The sequence below is a fragment of the Cibotium barometz genome, chromosome 32, assembly GCF_041138505.1.
Source record: "Cibotium barometz isolate CiBa-2024 chromosome 32, ASM4113850v1, whole genome shotgun sequence".
NCBI lineage: Eukaryota > Viridiplantae > Streptophyta > Polypodiopsida > Cyatheales > Cibotiaceae > Cibotium > Cibotium barometz.
In genome coordinates, this window is record NC_141077.1 from 4,229,386 (window position 1) to 4,246,832 (window position 17,447).

Below are 17,447 nucleotides of genomic sequence, written 5' to 3' on the forward strand. Positions count from 1 at the left end.
TGATCAGAATCCTCCAAAATATCCAGTTGAATCCTGATTTTCAAATTTTCCTTCATCGGTGTACCTATGGCATCATTGGCAACCTGAACGCTCACCACCTCACCACTCAGGGGCCTTTTCGATAGTTCCTAGCTCATAGTGCCCGGCAATATATTCACTTATAAAATTAAAAATGGAATCTCCGTTGAAGATTAGCAAGATCAACCAACAGAACCATATAAAAGAGCCATGGACTCATCCGTTGAGGACCAGCAAGGTCAATCAATCAGATCCATGCCCGAATTCAGAAAACAACTCTTACTCCTTGTTCTAATATCTTCACAACGTATGTGTGGGTATCTTCGGCAACCCCAGAGCCCGAGCACCGTATGGTCAGCACCCTCTAGGATCCTTCACCTAGCGCTTCACTCATAGGCCACTTCCTTGGTCCCTCATCCACCATACCGGAAACTCACCATTTAAATTGAACCGAGGCTGGTCAAGACCTTGGCCGACCTTACATCCTCCATTGACTCTCCGTCAGCTATTGCAACTTTATTAGTTAGGTCTCCACGACCTCATTCACAAGACGGTCAAAATGCTTCCCCAGCATTATTCTTGACATAAAACAATCATTTAAAAACAGTCATTTCAAAACAGGTCATAAATACAGTTTCTATAACAAACTCTCGTCTTTCCACATTGTTCCACATCAATCCTCATTTATTTCATAAGTATTCCCATTCTCATCACATCATTTTCCATCTCATCACATCTTTCCTCATTTATCCGCATCAGATCTCATCCACTCTCATCTACCCATATCCACATCTCATCACATTATATTCATTCACATCACATATCATCCATTCACATTTATTCCAATTTACATCACATCTCATTCACTCACATCCCGATTCACATCACATCACATCTATTCACGTCCATCACATTCATTTACATTACATCCATTTATATCCATCACATCACATTCATTCATTCATATCCATCACATTCATTCATTCATATCCATCACATTCATTCTCATAACCATCCCATCACATACATTCTATCCACATTAAATCACATCACTTCTATCCACATCATATCTCATTCATACACATCTCATTTCATTCATCCACATCCATTCTTTCACATACATCCATATCCATTCTTTCACATACACATCCACATCCATTCTTCACATACACATTCGCATCCATTCCTCACATACACATTTGCATCCATTCTTCTTCACATACACATCCGCATCCATTCTTCACATACACATCCGCATGCATTCTTCACACACATTCACATCCATTTTTCACATACACATTCACATGCATTCTTCACATACACATCCACATCCATTCTTCGCATACACATCTACATCCATTCTTCATTCACATCTATCTGATTCACATCACATCTCATTTCTATGCATTTCAGTTTGATTTTCTTTTGAATACAAGGAGTATTTCTTGAATCAATATCCCAAAAACTTCTTGATCGGAGTTCTCAATTTCATACCAAAATTCCTCGAATTCTATAACCTTGATCCATAGATCAATTCGAAGGGTCTCAAACTTAGTTTTAGATTTGGCAGCAGTTTTGAGTGTATTTTTCTAAATTGGTCACACCTACTTTCCTCGAAATTAACGAAAGAGTTTGGTCTTGGTCATAGTCTGATTCAAGGTTCGAGTTAGATAAAATTTTTCCTGAACTATCTTGCTCGAAAAGGTTTAATAATTCAGTTACTATTTTACTGAATTTCTTTCTTTAAATATTCACTTAACTGATTTCTAAATTAGTTACGAATTCCAATGAGGATTAGATTAATCATTTATTTGAATATTTCGATCTTGATAGATTTCTTGAATTTTCTTTTTACAATCCGCGTGAATATAAAACGATAGAAATTTCTCTCTTAGAGTATTTAATTATTCATTTATCAAATACTCATAAAAATTTAAGAGAATTCTAATTTTGATATAAAAGTTCTTTATGCATCTATTCATGCATAAAAATCAACTTCAATGGGAATAACACTTTTATAAAAAAATCCTTTTATGCATCTATTTATGCATAAAAATCAACTTCAATGGGAATAACACTTTTATAATAAAAATAATTTCTTTATGCATCTATTTATGCGCATAAAATCAAATTTATGCATCTATTTATGTATAAAATCAATTTTAATAAGAATAACACTTTTGTAATTAAAATAATTCCTTTATGCATCTTTCTATGCATAAAAATCAAATTTAATAAGAACAACACTTTTGTAATAAAAGTAATTCCTTTATCCATCTTTCTATGTATAAAAATCAAATTAATAAGAATAACACTTTTGTAATAAAAATCATTCCTTTATGCATCTTTCTATGCATAAAAATCAAATTTGATAAGAATAACACTTTTGTAATAAAAATAATTCCTTTATGCATCTTTCTATGCATAAAAATCAAATTTAATAAGAATAACACTTTTGTAATAAAAATAATTCCTTTATGCATCTTTCTATGCATAAAATCAATTTTAATAAGAATAATACTTTTATATTTAAAATAGTTCCTTTATGCATCTTTCTATGCATAAAATCAAATTTAATAAAAATAACACTTTTGTAATAAAAAAATTCCTTTATGCATCTTTCGATGCATAAAAATCAAATTAATAAGAATAACACTTTTGTAATAAAAATAATTCCTTTATGCATCTTTCTATGCATAAAAATCAATTTTAATAAGAATAACACTTTTGTAATAAAAATAATTCCTTTATGCATCTTTCTATGCATAAAATCACTTTTAATAAGAATAACACTTTTGTAATAAAAATAATTCCTTTATGCATCTTTCTATGCATAAAAATTAAAGTTAATAAGAATAACACTTTTGTAATAAAAATAATTCCTTTATGCATCTTTCTATATGTATAAAATCAATTTTAATAAGAATAACACTTTTGTAATAAAAATAATTTCTTTATGCATCTTTCTATGCATAAAATCAATTTTAATAAGAATAACACTTTTATAATACAAATAATTCCTTTATGCATCTTTGTACGCATAAAATCAATGTTAATAGGAATAACACTTTTGTATTAAAAATAATTCCTTTATGCATCTTTCTATGCATAAAAATCAATTTTAATAAGAATAAAACTTTTGTAATAAAAATAATTCCTTTATGCATCTTTCTATGCATAAAATCAATTTTAATAAGAATAACACTTTTGTAATAAAAATAATTCCTTTATGCATCTTTCTATGCATAAAATCAAATTTGATAAGAATAGCACTTTTGTAATAAAAATAATTCCTTTATGCATCTTTCTATGCATAAAAATAAAATTTGATAAGAATAACACTTTTGTAATAAAAATAATTCCTTTATGCATCTTTCTATGCATAAAATCAATTTTAATAAGAATAACACTTTTATAATAAAAATAATTCATCTTTCTATGCATGAAAATCAAATTTAATAATTAATATTAGTGATATCCATGCAGATTCATAGGTGAATATGTACATGGAGTAATTAGAATATTTCTTTTAGATGCAAAAATGGTGGGAATTACTCTTTTGAAATAACATAAAAACAAACTTTCGTTTTCATAAAATTCTGGAAAATTTTGCCATAACCTCCTTTGTCAGGCTGACCATTTCTAATTTTTTTTCCTTCTCCACTTATCTTAATTAACCCAATTTAGAAATTATAAAACTCTAATCTACATAATTTTTTAGATTCAAGAGAGTAAACAATAAGAAGAATTTAATTAATCACTTAGTTAATCTTTCTAGAATTAAGAAAGGCTCGAATGTAAAGAAGAGAAGGGGGTGGCCTTTTTATCAAAGGCATAGCATTTGAATTTAATTCAAACATTTCAAAACATAAAAATCAAGAAAACCATATATTTTTCATTAAACAAAGTAAGAAAATTAACTTACATAGAGCTTGTAAGCTCTCCTTTGGCTTGATTGAGGGTTCTACTCTTGTTTGAAGCAAGAGTGGCCACCAATTCACTTTGGAGAGGATTAGGGCAAAAACAATTGAATTATTAAAAAATTCAATGTAGATGACTCTCAGGGCAAGAGTAGAGTAACAATGCATAATTACTATTAAGCTTTTACAAAGGGGGAGGCTTCTATTTATAGGAAAAAGTGAGCCTCTAACCAAGCAAACTGATTCTAGAATTTTCCAGATCAGTTTGGTCAATTTTTGACCATTTTTGGGTCAGTTTCGCTTACTTTTTGGATCTAGTTTTGAAAGAGGAGAGAGGAGAGATGAAACTATCTCATTTTATTGATTAAGAACTGGGGATAATGATGAGAAAAAGGCACCTACTTCATGAGGGGAGATCCCCACACTAAGGTGTCAAAATTCAGTTTTTTAATTCTTTTCTTTGGTCGTTAGTCCACTCTTCATCTTATGTGAGCATTTACTTATTTTTGGGGGGGTTTTCTTTTATTCTTCAATTTATCTCCTCCCTACATTTGGATTAATCTTATTGGTCCATAGGAACCTTAATTGGACCATAATCCAAAAATTTCTAAAAATCTGGACCCTTAGGCTAAGGTCCTTTATACCTATTTTCAATTAATTCCAATTGCACATTGGAAAGTTCTTTTTGAATTTCTGTTTTAGGGGAAACCATTTTAGACACTAGGAGGATTTTTATATCCAAAAATATCTCAATTTTGAAGTACCTCCCTCTAGACATTTTCTCTCTCCAGGCCAAAACAGGGTAATACAGGATCTTTCTTTTATTTCAGAGAGGGGAATAATTATAAGATCAGAAGGGGAGGTTCTAACACCTACACACCTCAAAAGCTATAGGGAGGAATCTTACATTCTTCGTTGAGGCTAGGTGGGTTTCTTGTTCAATATGCATTGGATTTTTTTGCTTTTTTACAGAAGCTTCTCTGATTTTAAGTGCATGTTGTTCTTTCAACACCTCAAATTTTTTATGTCTTCAGGCTCACATGTTTCCTATTGGATTTTAAGCTCTTTTAGCACTTCCCTATTTTCTAGTTATTGTCTAGAGTGGTGCTTCCATAATCAATCTTTTTGTGATTCATGTCTTGAGATATTGCCTTCATGAAATACATCTAGAGTGGTGCTTCCATAGCCGATCTTTTTGTGATTCATAGGCAGCTCGAGATGTTGCCTTCATGAGATACATCTAGGACTAGCTCTAGAGGTCCCAACGTAGCAAACTTGCATGGAAGCAAAGTAATTGGTCCCATGAGTCTCCCTATTTTTACTTGGATCTGCTGCACTGAGTCACGTGCTTCACTCAACCTTGAGATATCTTCTCTTGCGTTAGGGTATTCTTGTTGTTTCTTAGGAAGGGGTGTCTAATCAACCCTCCATAGATTTCTTGGCTATTTTCAAGAGTTATTTTGTCGGTCATATCCATTAAGATTGATCTATCATTGCTTTTTTGCCCCCTCGTTCCTTGTCCAAAGTGATTTGAGCAGGAGGTTCAATAACATCTTCAATTTCAATGTATCCTAGATCATCCCTTGGATCTGGTTTGTTTGTGCTCTCACCTCTATGGTCTAATGATGCCTTTTAGGCTTTTTCCCTAAGTTCTTATGTTTTTTTCATGAGGATTAGTTCTTCAAGGTTTTCTACACCTCTTTGTTCTTTTAAGGTAATTTGAGTGGAGGGATGTAGAACATTGTCAATCTCAAAATAACTTGGTAGGTCCCTTGTGTCTCTCTTTGGTCTTGTTCACACCACCTTAGAAATTTGGGAAGTCCTTGGTCTGAGTGATTCTGTTGTAGGTTTATTTGGCAATGCTGGCGCCTTTCCCTTATTATTACAATCTCTACTTTTTCTTTTCCCTTTTTTCCTTTTAGGGGGTTTTGATGCACATAATGTCTGGTGGATAGGGTTTCCTGATCTTGAAATTTTGCTCTTCACATGATCTTTAATAGAATTTCTTTTTTTCCATCTGAAGAAGACGTTAGACAAGATACACTACCTATCCCTGATCCCATAGTCGAACGACATATTCATAGGGAGATTTAGATTTGTTAGCTTAAGAGGGTAGTTAAATGATCATTGCCACACTCCACACCATCTATCCAAATGTGGTGGGTTAGCAATTTCTGCTTTTAGGTTAGCTCTCATTGGGCAATCTACCACTCTGTGGGAGTCTTAGCATCTGAAGTATGCTAAGGGAGCTCACCTTGGTGCATTGATATCCCTTGGTCAATAATATCTCAATGCTATTTATAGTAATATGGTCAATTGTTACATGTCTAGCATGCTAAGGGAGCTCACCTTGGTGGGTTGATATCCCTTGGTCAATAAGATCTTGATGCTATTTACAGTAATGTGGTCCATCGTATATGTCTAGCATGCTAAGGGAGATCACCTTGGTGGGTTGATATCCCTTAGTCAATAATATCTTGATGCTATTATAGTAATGTAGTCTATTGTATATGTCTAGCATCAAATGTCCTAGTAAACTTCCAATCGCCAAGTTAGGGTATTTAGCATAGAAGTCAAGTTTGTTAGGAGGTTCATTGATACTTGGCTCAGTCTCGACTAGCATTGCATGAGTGTTTCTTGGTGGGGATGGTTTAAGGAGGTAACACTAGTGGTGGAAGATTTGTGTCCTTATAAGGATTCCTAATGATGATAGAGTTCTTGTTGGATTAAGCTGCATCTATACCACTGGGAGGTGGTGTTGACAAAGCTAATGGTTAAGGGGGCACTAAGATGGCAATGTTAACACTAGTCGTTGGGCATGGTAACAATTGGTATATATGTAGCTCTTGCAAGGCCCACACCCCAAATTTATTCGTTGATTCATTCTCATCATTTGTTGGGCATGGTAGCAATTGGTTTGATTCATGATATATATCTCTCTTGTAATGCCCATAATCCTAATTTACTCTAGCTCTAAGGACTGGGCATTCATAAATTGTGCGGCTTCTACAAACATCCTTCAACAAACATCACACCACATCATTTCATGTTTAGGAGGTAAATGAGGCTGGACCGACTCCCTTAGTCTGGCTAGATCATAGCATTTACTATGTCTTTAGAACTCTTGGGTGCTTCGTCCTTCTTTGAATCATGGCTCTTAATGCTAGGTGCAGTTTTGGTCAATGATTTTGACCTTAGACTATTTTTGAATGGGATGCCAGTAAAGTTGTTATCAAAATCTATGGCATCCAAATGACACTCCACTAGCATGCGATGCCTTTTGGCATATAACACATCTTGTAGTTGACTAGTCCTCAATCCTTCCAATAAGAACAATAAAATTAGTTTGGTTTGGCATGGGGTTTTCTCAGTAGGGAACTTGTTGTTGTTCAAGCTCTTAGACAATTAATGCAGTCACTCATTGTTTCTTGTTTAAGCTGATAGAGTTGAGTTTATTGAACTATGTTTAACACACCTATCTTAGAGAATCCTATCATAACTTCTTGTTTGGTTAACTGACAAGATAGATCTTTGCCATCTGGACTACACCTACCTAGTCCAACCGAGTTATGGCATACTTATCTTGTCAGCTCACCTACTTAGTGTGTTCACATTATGGATCGCTTGTACATAGTAATCTAGTACTTATGTTAGTTTTCACTTATCTTTTGTAGACCTCTTTTTGAGAGCAACAAGAAGAAAAATATTCCTTCCTTTCATCTTTGTGGGTGTGTTATCCATTGTTGTGAGAGTGTGTGCTCTTGCAAGAGCTCAAGCTCTCTCTCCTCCCCCAATCTTTTCATGGTATTAGAGCCTGGGTCAAGCTAAGGAGTCTGGAGACAAGAAAAAGGAAGCTACAAAGGTAAAGAAAGCAGCACATGTGTAAGAGCATTATCATATGCTGCCCTTCTTGTGTTGGTATGACACTCCCTGGTGGGTAGCTCTAGGAGCTATACATCTTCGATTAAGGAGCTGTCTTAGTAGATGTGGCCAAAATCACGTTTCGGATGGGTTTCGGCCTCCATTCAGCCCCACTGTAAGGTTTGGAATTGTTTCTGTCCAATGAACTCTAGTTATTGCAGTGTAGTAATGTATTTTGGGTGTGCAGATAGTGATTGCACATATATTGCTGATTGTGGGTGTATGTATATGTACTTCGATCATGTGTTGTGACATACAGACTGCTCTACAGGAGTTATACTGTTGTGTTATAGGTTGCATATAGAAATCGTCTTTGTTTACAGATTTCTGGTTGTTACACAAGCAAAGATGTTTGCTCACAACATCAACCAAATTGTCAATGAGAAGCTTGGAAAGAATAACTTCCATTGCATGGAAATTTAGAATTACCAATTTCTTGATGGGAAAAGGATTTTGGGACTATGTTGAAGGAGACAATGATGAGGAGCCTCTAGAATTGCTTGAAGAGAATGCAATTCTAACAGAGATAAAGGCATTCAAAGATTGGAACTAGGGTGCAAGGAAATTCATGTATTGGCTTTCAATCCATGTGATAGACAATATGAAAGGTCATATACAAGATGCTAACACTCCAGTAGTTGCATGGCAAAACTTGGTGGAGATGTTTCAGACAAACACAAAGGGAAGGAAGTTGTAGCTAAAATAAGAGTTGTATACAGTTGAGAAGAAGAACATGTCCATCAATGAATATGCATTGATGAAGATCAAGGGTATTGTTAAATCCCTTAAATGTATTAATGTCTCAGCGGAAGATGATAACTTGATCTTGAATGGTCTTGGCAAAGAATACAAGCCATTCAAGACGTCTATTAACTATAAAATAGAATGTTTCCAATTTTCAGGACTTGGTGTCTAGGTTAGCCATAGAAGAGAAGTATTTAGGTGAAGACTCTTCCTCCCAAAGCAATTACACTTTAGAATCCGCCTTCTACTAAAATTTAGGTTGAGGTAAAGGTCATGATCGAGGTCAATGTGGTGGGCTATTTTGAAAATTAGAATTCTAGATAGCAGCAATCCAATGATTTGTAGCAGTAGCAAACACACACAGGTGGAAGAGGCCAGCCTCAAGGTAGGGGTAGCCAGAGAGGCTGAGGTAATTGGCAAAGGAGATAACAATCGGGATCAGTTTCAAAGGATTACCTTTATTTGTGGAAAACTAGGTCACTTTGCAGAGTAAAATGTCGCCAAGAAGTAGAGTGACATAAATAATGGCAAGTTGCAGCAAAGCAATCATGCATCTTCAAGTAAGTGGGTTGAAGATAGATGTGATGAGTTGTTTGTTATGCCACACATGTTGAATTCAATGAACTACAGATGTATTCATAAACAGTGATGATGTTTGGTATGTGGATTCAGGAGCCTCTTACCACATTTGTAAGCATGCATGTATAGGTGAAAGCTACTATGTTTGCAGAAGGTGCAGGTGTTATGGCCTATATGACTTATCATGGTGGGTGGTTTAGAGATGTTAAAAAAAAAACAGGTTATGTAGAGACGAGGGATGATACGGCTCATCCTATTTCTCACATTGGGAATGTGCCATTGGCTATACATGTTGGCAACATAAGGTACTTGGTTAATGTACTTCATATGCCTAACATAATAAAGAATTTGGTTTATGTTGGGTAGATGGTTGAGTAGGGTTTGCAGGTATACTACAAATATTGTTTGATTGCAAAGAGAAAAAAGAGTGGGCATAATGTTTACTTTGGATGTAAGCATGCCTATATGTGAAAGCTACTATTTTTGCACAAGGTGCAGTTGTTATGGCCTATATAGATATTTGGCACAAACGTATTGGTCATGTGAATGAGTAGCTAGCGATTGAAGTCTATGTAGAGTTTAGAAATTGTTATAGGTTTGCCAAATTTTAAAGTAGATGGAATGCATAAAGTATGTGAAGCATGTCAGTTTGGAAAGAAAACAACGAATGTATTTCCACACGATAGGAATGTAAGTAAGAGAGCACTTAATATGGTGTACTCAAATGTATGGGGGCTGACAAAGATGCCATCAATGGGAGGATGCTGTTACTATGTATCTTTCATTAATGACCACACAAGGAAGTGTGGGTCTATTTCATGAAAGAGAAAAGTGAAGTGTTTTCTCACTTTCAAAATTTCAGAATGTTGGTTGAAAAGCAAACAGGTTTGCAGGTCAAGTACCTAAGGTCGGTCAGATTATAGAGGTTTCTCATGCATTGATGTGGCTGAGAAGAGCATGCCTCACCTTGATTGGACTAAAGTAGTTATCGACAACTGTAGTTTACATTATATGAACATAGCCCCCATAGTGGCAGTGCATGGTGTGACTCCAGAGGAGAAGTATATTGGCAGAAAACTAGATATGTCACACTTGAAAGTGTTTAGATACATTGCATATGTACACATTCCTGATAAGCTACTCACAGTAAGTTAGATCCAAAGGCTGAAAATGTGTATTCATTGGGGTTACTCCCTTGAGCAAAAGGGGTATAGATATTATAACCCTGTCACACATGAGATGAGGATGAGTAGGGATGTTGTCTTTGATGAGATGAGCAGTTGGTATGCTGATGTAAAAGAATCAATTGGGGCTGATGCATAGGAGCATGTGGCCACACAGATTACAGGTCAGCAGATGCATAGGAGCTGTTATTACAGTGCTACGCCCAATCAATTGGGGCTAATGCATAGGAGCTGTTATTACAGTGCTACGTCCAAAGGTTGGCTTTTTCATCCCCCAATATTTTCACACTTGAGGGCCTATATTCATGGCTCTTAACTCTTGTGATTCCTCGTCATCCTAGTTGGATTGGTAATACTGGTTGAACTGGGGTTACTGATTTGGTTCTTTCTAAATGGCTCTCACCTAATGGTTCTCATCCCTTGCGGAAGCTCAATGTTCCTCCTATATTAGGTCTAACATGGAGGGAAGCTTGGCTTTAGGTTTGCAGGTCGTTTCCCTTGTGGATAAACAGAAATTTCTCCTCTCGCCTGCCCCTTCCTGGTCTTGAGGTAATCAGGAGAGGTCCTCACTCTTATTGGCCTGGAAGTCCTATGCTCTAGGTCTATATTGGATGGGAAGATTCCCCCCTACCAAGAACTTTCCATCCTTATTCCTTTGTTGTTCTTGGGATGTATATGTTACCATGCTCATCCATAGAGGTTGTTTGATCACTGGTGGGGCAGGATGATAACATCTCCTAACTAGAGGTGTATCCATATAATTGTAGTTTTCATATGAGTCCCTCTGTACCATGGTGATGTCAAAGAGATTACCTTGGGCATCCTCATACTGGCCTATATTGCCTCGATTGACTCAAAATCTCCTCATGAAGAATCTATCTATTACATTTGGAGGTTGAGTCACAATTGGCTCCATGTAAGCTCTTGAGCTCTCATGAGGTCTGTGTGCTCATGTTAGCATAAATAAATGATCGGACACCAGAGGAGACTTGAGTAGGGATATACATATTTCCCTCTTGCTTCGGAGCCTAGAGTAGGGATATACATATTTCCCTCTTGCTTCGGAGCCTAGAGTAGGGATATATGAATTTCCCTTTGTGTCTACATAAAATTCGTGTCCATAGTGCAAAGCTATGTCAACTTTTGGTTGTCCACCAAAAGTTGTCCACCAAGATCTCTAGCTCATGCCATGTCATCGCAAGAAGCAACCATTGTCGCTCCGAAGGAACTAGAGATCTTGGTTGTCCACCAAGATCTCTAGTTCATGCCATGTCATCGCAAGAAGTGACCATCGTCACTCCAAAAGAACCCCGTTATGGTTAATGTAAATTGGAACGTTTGTAATTTCATGATAACCATAGCGTTATAGCACATAAGTTTCACTTGTTCTCTCTCTCTCTCCAACTTACTGTCTTTATATATACATATATATGTATGTATATATATAATAGTATAGTATGGTATAGAAGAGTAATTGTATCATATAGAAGAAGAGAAGAAAGGAGGAGCTGCCACATGGAAAATAAGGTATTATAGATAGTCCAACCACAGGAAACTATATCTTTAATACAGACATTGATTTTATAAACTTTCACACCCTTTTAGGATACCATAGATACACATATCTCTCTAGCATCTCGATACACAGATCCTCCTAAAGATCTTGTTTAGGGATGTATTCTTGACATACATTTTTTATGTGATGCCAATCTATGGTGTGTAAAATGTAAACACATTCCCTATTGTGTACTCGACTTTGTAACTAGGCAAATGTTTCATCATAGTTTTTGTCATACTTTGAGCATACTCTTTTGCCATTAGTATTGCCTTATACCTTCTGATGCTCCTATCCATACCTTCTGATGCTCCTATCCAGTTGATGCTGGACCTTGTACACTAGCTCTTTGAAATCCCTAAATTGAGACTTAAATATCACTGTGGCCCAAGTCCCTTCGAGCCTAACAACTCCGAAATGTATGCATGGCCAAAATGATCAACAATATCTTTTAAAATGATTCTTGGGAGGTCACCTGGATCTTGTACACCAACTTGCGCCTAATGGTCCCTAATGGTAAGCTCTGGAGGTCCCTAATGATAAGCTCTGGAGGTCTCTAAATTTAGGCCTAAAAAGCACACTGTGGACAAGCCCTCATAGCCCAATAACTCCAAAATGTTTCCATAGCCAAAATGATCAAACGAAGTTCCCAAAAGGGCATTCCCAAGAGGTCACCCATTTAGCTAATGCTTGACCTTATGCAGCAACCTGCACCTAGTGGTTATTAATGGCAAGCTCTTTGGGGTCCCTAAATTTAGGCCACGCCCCATATGATAGCACACTTGAAGAACTCTGAATTTCCTAGGAACACAATGTATAGATGTTCTCTCTCTCTCTCTCTATCTCTCTCTCTCTCTTACACACACACACACACAGCCCATGCATGCACACAACATGAGTGCACGAATAATATCCTGAAAAAGATTTGTATGATTCAGTCAGAATATGCAACCCCTCAAAGCAGGCCTGCATCCAACGACAAGCATAATTTGAAACTGATGGGTCGTACCATGTTTCCAACATGCCCCAAATTTCCTTTCAACTCTATCTAAATACCCACATGAATCCGTCTGTTTACAATCACCAAGCTTTCTTTACAGGCCTAAATAGTTGCCAAAAAAATGTTGAGACGGACAAGGAGGTGATGGTCCATATCCCTTGTGAAAAGATGCAACCAAACGACACCCAACATCCACCTGCAGGCAAGAATCAAGTGCACTCTCTGGCTGAAAAGCCTTCTGTGCTCAACATTGGCCTCGACGAAGTGGCAGTTTTTTTATTCATCACATCCATGGTCGTTGTGTAATCATTCAGTGACAGCAACTTCTTCCTCACTTCTTCAAGAGTCACGTTAGCTTCACTATCATCTTCTTCAAGGTTATCAGTTGGCTTCCATGCCTGCACCAAAGGACACAAAACATTTACAGCATGGCTCATATCTGGCCTTAGAGAAGCCACCCTGTTAGTGCAGTGCCCCGCAAGCTCCGCCACAACATAGATGCTTTGGGTTGCATCCTCATCATCAATCGGAATGTTGGAATCAACAGCTTCCAAAAGCTTATCCTTTTTGCCTATGACACGCCTAAACCAGGACATCAAGTGATGATTCCCTTCAGCTTGGGTGTTGTCCAAGGCGCGGCGCCCAGTGATGAGCTCCATCAACACAACACCAAAGCTGAAGACGTCCCCTTTAGTAGTTATGCGTCCAGTAGCTGCCAATGAAGAGTTCACAATATCATGATTAACATAACATGTTATAGATAATGTCAAAACAAGCAGATGACTTCGATGATTTTGCATTCCAGATGACCATCAAATCATGTAGATACATCACAGCATGAGCATCATGACATGATAATGCATCCCAATCCAACAGTGAACATCATAATATGATCAACAATGATCAGGAATGATGATACATGCATCGCAACATGACCCCAACATGGCTATCAAATCTTAAGAGTTCAAGGCGTGACAAAATCAGATTACTTACATGCGTATTCAGGAGCTAAGTAGCCAAAAGTCCCTGCCACCAAGGTCTGCACCGACTGCTTCTCGCCATCTGGAACTAGCCTCACCAAGCCAAAGTCTGAGATCTTCGCCCTGAGGTTATCATCCAAGAGTATATTGGAAGGCTTCAAATCCCTGTGGATGAAGCTACTTTGAGCAAGACCATGAAGGTACTCCAAACCTCGAGCAACGTCCAGTGCAATTGACAGCCGATTCTTCCAGCTCAGAGGCATCATACCATACTGAGACCACTCAAAAAGATGCTGACACAGTGTTCCTCCAGACAAGTACTCGTAAACTAGTGCTTTCTCATCTCCTTCTACACAGTAGCCCAGTATTGCAACGAGATGCCGGTGGCGTAGCTTCGTCAACACATTAATCTCTGATTGGAACTCCTTTACCCCTTGGCTGGACATATTAGCAGCCCCCATTCTCTTCACGGCAATTACCGTGCCATCTTCAAGATGCCCTCTGTACACAGATCCAAAGCCTCCTTTGCCCAAATAGTTGTCTGCACTGAAATCATTGGTTGCCATTTGAAGAGTCTTCATTGAAAGAGCAAAGCTCCCATCTTCAAAGCCTGCCATGCCTTTCCCACTCGAACCTTGACCTGGGTTCGATCTCCCATTCGAGTCATGTGCAAAGACTGGCAACTTGGTAGATCGTTTAGAGTTCACATCATTTTTCTTGTACATGAAGAAACCCACAGCGAAAATTGCAGTAAGGCCAACCGCCAAAGAAGATACAACTATGGGGACAAGGTTATGGAATCGTGATTTAGATCCAGCTGTACCACCCGAGGTGTTTCGGCTGGGCCCATTAGGGGATGGGGAGATGATCACATTGATGAAGGGGTTACCTGCGGTGTTAACAGTAACACTGTCAGAGAAAGTGGGCATGGGACCTGTAAGGTTATTGTTGCTTACATCCAGGGTTTTCAAGGAGGTGAGGCTAACAAGTGTAGAGGGTACTGTTCCGATGAGGTGGTTGTTGTTGAGCTTCAGAGTGGTGAGAGAGGTAAGCTGTGCAATGCTTGGACTCAAAACACCTGATAGGTTACTGCTGGCCAGATTCATGACCAACACATTGCCTTTAGAATCACACGTGATTCCAGCCCAAGAAGCACATGGATTGTTACCATTCCATGAGCCCACAACTCTAGATGGGTAGTTTACAGAGCCTAGGAAATCAAGCAATGTAATCACCTGAGGTGCACATGGAGCCCCCATTGTGTTTTGGCAAAACACATTGTTGCTGTATGTGAACTTACCGCCTATAATGGGTAGTGGTCCATCGAGCTGATTATTTTCCACAGCAAACACAGTCAGGGGCAAAGTGCTGTAGGACTGAGGTATGGGGCCAACCAGCTTGTTATTATTTAGCCTGAGATCAGTCAGAGAGATGGAGCTAGTTAGATTTGGAGGTAGAACACCTGAGAATTCATTCTCATGGAGCCATAGCTGTGTCAATGACTGTATGTTTCCAACAGTATTAAGGTTGCCTGAGAGTCTTGGCCCCAACTGATTATTTGCTTGGAATTGCTGCAAGCTGGATGAGCTAAAAGAGCTTGGAATGCCCCCTCCAAGCATGTTGTAGGCCAGATTAAGCACACTTAAGCTACCCAAATTTCCCAAAAAGGAAGGGATTTCACCCACTAAGCTGGTATTAGTGAGAGAAAGATTAGTGAGAAGAAGTGAGAATTGCAAATCTGTTGAGAGAGACCAGCCCCCTCCAGAAGACGTATTAAGCTGTGGGTTGTTGTTAAGATACAGGAACTGTAGATTAGTGAGCTTATTGAAGAAATCTGATGGAATTGTGTCAAAATTATTGTCATTCAAGTAGCAAGACTGCAAGATTGAGAGCCCACTAAGAGAAGGTAGAGCACCTGTAAAACCATTTCCCTGCAGGGCGACAGAAGTGAGGGAGGTGAGCTTGTTGAGATTAGGGGTAATTGAACCCCCTAATCCCTGATTAGCCAAGCTGATTGAAGAGACAAAGCTTCCTGTGCATTGGATCCCCTTCCAAGAGCATGGGTTTTGTCCACTTTTCCATCCAAGCCGGTCTCCATTCTCCACTTTAGCTTGAAAATCCACCAAAATAGCCATGTCTCCTGCATCCATTTGCCCAACAACACAGGAACATCTACATTGCCACACCATAGCCAGAACCCACACCATTGCCCATCTCACCGCACCGGCCATTACACCTCAGCAAAAAGCTTTAACACATGTTCTGCACCAATGGGCTTTCATCAACTTCAACCCTAGCCAAATCGTCATTTGACTGTTTTAATACACACATGCTCTTTTCTTTCATCGGCTTAAAAATGTGGATGATTCTTCATCACTGAAACTTAAAGGCCCATTAGCATTCTGTACAGTAGCGCCCTTAACACTCCCAGCAGATCTGTGTGAGGCTTTCATCACTTCAAACTCTTTATTTGCTTGTACTAATAGACAGCATCGACTTAAGACGGAAGCTAAAAGACGTCAATCCAAGCGCATTACCTTACTGTATACACTCGGTTCATAGATCACAACGTGAAGGGCAAGCAACACCTTCTCCTTCTGATTAGTTTAATTAAACATGAAGCTAAACAAACATTAGGTTTCGTAGGCAGGACCGTTTCCTATCGTGGCGCCAGCATGGCTGCCATTTTGTGCCCGCCCTCAGGTCCACACCAGTACACGAGCGAATAGTCGGGGAATTTTAGGAACTTCCACATTTTACCAAATTCAATTCCTCTCTCTCTCTCTCTTCGTGGCCATCTGTTACAGGGTTTAATCGAATTTGTCAGTCTGGCACATACTTTTGCCAGCTTCCTTTTGTCAGTCTGGCACATACTTTTGCCAGCTTCCTTTTGCTTTTTCTACGCATAGCCCACGGGCCCCTGATCTGCTTTTAGCTATATCTCAATTGTTGCATTTTCTATGTAGACAGAGATTAAGAGTGAGATAGATAAACTGCAGGGGGAGAGTGAGAGAGAGAAGCTATGTATATATATACGGGTGAGCATCTCTCTCTCTCTCTCTCATGTTTACACACACACAAAATCTCTTTGCTTATGCCAAAGCTAGGGGCGTGACCTGACGCGTAGGAGCTATGCACCATGTTTAAAAAGGTAACTTTGCGAAGGAAAAGGCACATAAACATCTGTCACACATGGATACTCACATTGGAATCAGTGAATTGAATGAGACATGTAAGGAGGAACACACTTGGCATGCACACACATTGAGTATAGTCTGAAGCACATCCTATTATTAGTGCACTCCAAGGGATAGCATCCCAAGAAAGGACCTCCTGAAGTACTTGGTGTTCTTTTGCAACTGCACCACACTTGGCATAGATACACACCAACACATTGCTAAGAAAAAAAATATTTCTTGCATCATTCACTGTTTAGCAATCGCATCATGAATATGTTCCCCCTTGTCATTTGTTCCTTTGCTCCCATAGACTTTTAAATGCAAGCAAAGGTCATTGCATTTGAAGAGGCCCTTCTGCTCCATCTAT

The 17,447-nt window shown here is 38.3% G+C and overlaps 1 protein-coding gene across 2 annotated transcripts; it reads right to left on the bottom strand.

Annotated features, from left to right (window-relative positions):
* Positions 1 to 12,831: 12,831 nt before the first annotated feature.
* Positions 12,832 to 16,753, bottom strand: LOC147619747 (receptor-like kinase TMK4). 2 transcript variants are annotated; one of them, XM_086825578.1, is made up of 2 exons: positions 13,915 to 16,752; positions 12,832 to 13,633 (listed from the first exon to the last, which is right to left on the bottom strand). In XM_086825578.1, exons 1-2 carry the CDS (start codon positions 16,130 to 16,132, stop codon positions 13,131 to 13,133), a joined length of 2,721 nt encoding a protein of 906 aa, XP_086681704.1. In that variant the 5' UTR covers positions 16,133 to 16,752; the 3' UTR covers positions 12,832 to 13,130. The 2 variants fall into 2 exon arrangements, with proteins under 2 accessions (XP_086681704.1, XP_086681705.1); XM_086825579.1 differs by having other exon boundaries at positions 13,165 to 13,319; positions 13,915 to 16,753.
* Positions 16,754 to 17,447: the final 694 nt, after the last annotated feature.

Excerpts from the sequence above, each read along its gene's own strand:
- LOC147619747 (XM_086825578.1), bottom strand. The coding sequence starts at position 16,132 with ATGGCCGGTGCGGTGAGATGGGCAATGGTGTGGGTTCTGGCTATGGTG. Across the intron at positions 13,634-13,914 it reads CTTAGCTCCTGAATACGCAT|CTACTGGACGCATAACTACT; the intron begins GTAAGTAATCTG and ends CTTCATTGGCAG.